The 3,070-nt window shown below is 37.0% G+C and overlaps 1 protein-coding gene across 1 annotated transcript; it reads right to left on the bottom strand.

The window, feature by feature from the left end:
• Nucleotides 1-378: 378 nt before the first annotated feature.
• LOC111880510 (nuclear transcription factor Y subunit C-1) lies at nucleotides 379-2,706 on the bottom strand. Its single transcript, XM_023876936.3, has 2 exons — nucleotides 1,915-2,706; nucleotides 379-633 (listed from the first exon to the last, which is right to left on the bottom strand). Exons 1-2 carry the CDS (start codon nucleotides 2,607-2,609, stop codon nucleotides 630-632), a joined length of 699 nt encoding a protein of 232 aa, XP_023732704.1. The 5' UTR covers nucleotides 2,610-2,706; the 3' UTR covers nucleotides 379-629.
• Between the last annotated feature and the right edge of the window lie 364 nt (nucleotides 2,707-3,070).

The raw sequence follows: 3,070 nt of genomic DNA, 5'->3' as shown, positions 1-3,070 counted from the left end.
GGTCACTAAAATTATAAACCCAGGTAAGCAGATCTCCAATTTCACAACGACATTTAAGCCTAAGCCTACACGAGGTGCTTGCATTTTGTTTACTTTTTATCAACATTAATAGACGAGCTAGTACATTTTCGGAAAACCAAGATCTTCAAAATAAATTATGTAACGGAATGTGAGTTTTTATGAATTAAAATCTGGACATATCCCAACTCTATAATTCTGAATCCTAATCGAACCCCAGTGGCATTTTCTCTTAATACAGAAAAATATATTTCACAACTTGGCATGATTTTTAGCAAACTAATCATGGCCAAAAATGGTGTTCATTATGTTTTTTATTGGTCAAAACTATTTTAATACTTAAAGTAATGCCAAAAGAAGTTGCTGCAAATTCCAACTGCATTTGATCTTTGAAGGGTTGTTTTTATACAAGAGATCTCCTAACACTCTAACTGCATATCCAATCATTCAAACTTGTTTTTCTTTTTCTTTTTCTTTTTTTCTCATTACACTACGTAATATTTATAGGCAGCAACCTCAACTTCATATCACAATTTTCCACCAATCTCATCTTTCTTCACCAGCAGGCTGCTTCAACCCCACCACCCAGAAAGTCCTCCAACATTCAGCATTTACCTACAATAAACAAACAAAACATCATCTATTTTTTTATGTGAAAAAAGCTTATCATACAAGATTATGATCAAGAACAAGAATAGCACGCAAAATGATACTTGGATTTCATTGCAAACAAACAATAGTTTTTTGCAAAAACGTAAAACAAACACTACATTTTGCAAGAATGAACAGCTTTGCACAAAAAGTTCCAAGCATAATGCTTTTTTAAGGAAAAAAAAGTTGAAATACTCCAGAAAACGATGTCCATAAAATGGTATAAAAAACAACAAATAATAATTTTTGTTCAGGAATCCATGTTTGAGGGTGGTAACGAATTCCATTATTTAACTTTTTCATTGAGAAACAAAAGTTTCCTCATACACCCATTAAAACAATCATTTTTCATAACCTTTCTTTACCTTGTAATTCACATCAAATCTAACCAAGCATTTAGTTTCGGCTAATTACAAATCAGTGAAGACAGGAACAAGAATGTTTCCCTTGATTCCGATTCCATCAGAAACAACAAATCAATACAGAAAGATCATGATTTTTTTGATTCTTGATTCTTGATTCTAAAACAACTAGAGGACTTGATAGGTCTACAAGACGAAACAGATGGTATAATTCTCAAAGACAGAATATCGCTACTAGTTTGACTCGCCGTTTTAAATATTTACCAACAAATTGCTTATTTCTGACCAAAATCCTAAACCAAATAATTTTTTTTTCTAGATTTTGAGAACATAAATTAACATTTCGGAACAATCCCAATGAAGAAAATCGATTTTTGTAGAGTGTAATTTCACGTTTTAGAATTTGGAACAATCAAGAATAATTTCAAATTTAGAATAACCCCATAAAGAAAAAGCGAGAATTGCAGAACAATCAGATAAGGAAAAATCAAGAGTGGAAGAACATAATTTCACATTTAGAACAATCACACAAGGGAAATCAAGATTTTGTTCAAGCAAATCAGATAAAACATTCAAGGCCCAATCTTTTTTTAATCAAACAACAATGGTAGCTCTAAAAAGTTTTAAAGTTTGATTTTTTTGCTAAAAGGATGAAAGATTAGACAATTCCATACGCGAAAAAAAACAAAAGATTTATACAGAAATAAAAATGAGATAAACGCATTCAAGAACATAAATTGTTGTTCACTAAACAAATTTTATGAAGTTATAACAAAGAACATTGAAATTTTTTGGTGTAAAGAAGAGATTTTCTGTTGAAAATATAAAAATAATGAAAAAGACAGCAGCAATAGCAATATCAGAGATTAAAAGATAAGCGTACCCTTGGCCGTCGATGCCCCCTTGTCCAGCACTCCCTCCGCTTCCATATGACCCATCATCGGTGGTCTGCCACACAGACTGCCATGCTTGCGACGGAGGACCATACATTCCGGTAGGATCCATAGCCGGTCGTCCCATCGTGACACCTGGAGGCGGCGGTGCAGGCTGCCCCATCGGAGGGTAATAATATGGAAGACCACCGGCGGTGCCCACAATCCCTCCCAACCCAGTACCGGCGGCGGAAACATCATCCTTAATCTCATCGCGCGGCACAATGTCGACGAGGAAATCGAAAATGTCGGTTCGCGTGATTGCGGCGGCGATGTCGTTTTTCTGTAGGGTTCTGCGTTTGTTCTCTTCGGCGTGGAGCCATGAACGGATTGTGAGTTCGAGGATGAAAAGCTCACATGCTTTCGCAAACAGGATCGGTGCTTCCGCAGAGATCATCCGTACATCTTCATCGGCTTTCATGATCTTCTTTATGCGTGCAAGAGGGAGCTGGTGGTTCTTGAAATCATTAACTTGTTCGATTTCTTGGCGTTGGTAATTCCAGAACATTTGTAGCTGTTGGTGTTGCTGTTGGAGGAGGTGTTGATAGGGTTGTTGTGGTGGTGGGAATGGGGAGGGTTGCGGTGGCGTTGCGGTAGCGGCGGAGGGTTGGTGGTTGGCGGCGGAGGTGGTGGTGGTGTTCTCCATTGCGACGGTTCTCTCTCCCCCTCTCTTTCTCTCTCTAGAAACGAAAAAGCGATGGTTTGTAAATACAGGGGGGTTGGGGAGGAAGGATAAGGTACAGTGGGGTGCACCGATTATGATATTACTCCCCCTGTTGCTATTGGATGAATTGGCTTTGGGGTTAATTTGCTAATCCTGCGCACCATGTCCCCACAACAAGGGTATTATTGTCTTTTTCGTGAATGTTTTTGTGAGTTAAATTGAAAGGGAAAACTATAATAAACTCTCTGCATATTGGCTTAATAATCGATTTAGTCCCTATATATTTTTTTTATTCAATTAAGTCCAAAATACCGTTAATCGTATTCAATTTAACCCTTTGACTCGGTCAACAGGTCATCCAACTTTCAAAAATAATATTTTTGACCTAGATTTCAAAATTTATTACAAATTTGGTCCAAAATTTACACTTTTGGCCCAGATTT

The sequence above is a fragment of the Lactuca sativa genome, chromosome 5 (genome assembly GCF_002870075.4).
Source record: "Lactuca sativa cultivar Salinas chromosome 5, Lsat_Salinas_v11, whole genome shotgun sequence".
NCBI lineage: Eukaryota > Viridiplantae > Streptophyta > Magnoliopsida > Asterales > Asteraceae > Lactuca > Lactuca sativa.
The sequence above is the reverse complement of the archived record's forward strand: the minus strand, read 5'-3'. Positions and strand labels throughout refer to the sequence as shown.

Excerpts from the sequence above, each read along its gene's own strand:
- LOC111880510 (XM_023876936.3), bottom strand. The coding sequence starts at position 2,609 with ATGGAGAACACCACCACCACCTCCGCCGCCAACCACCAACCCTCCGCC.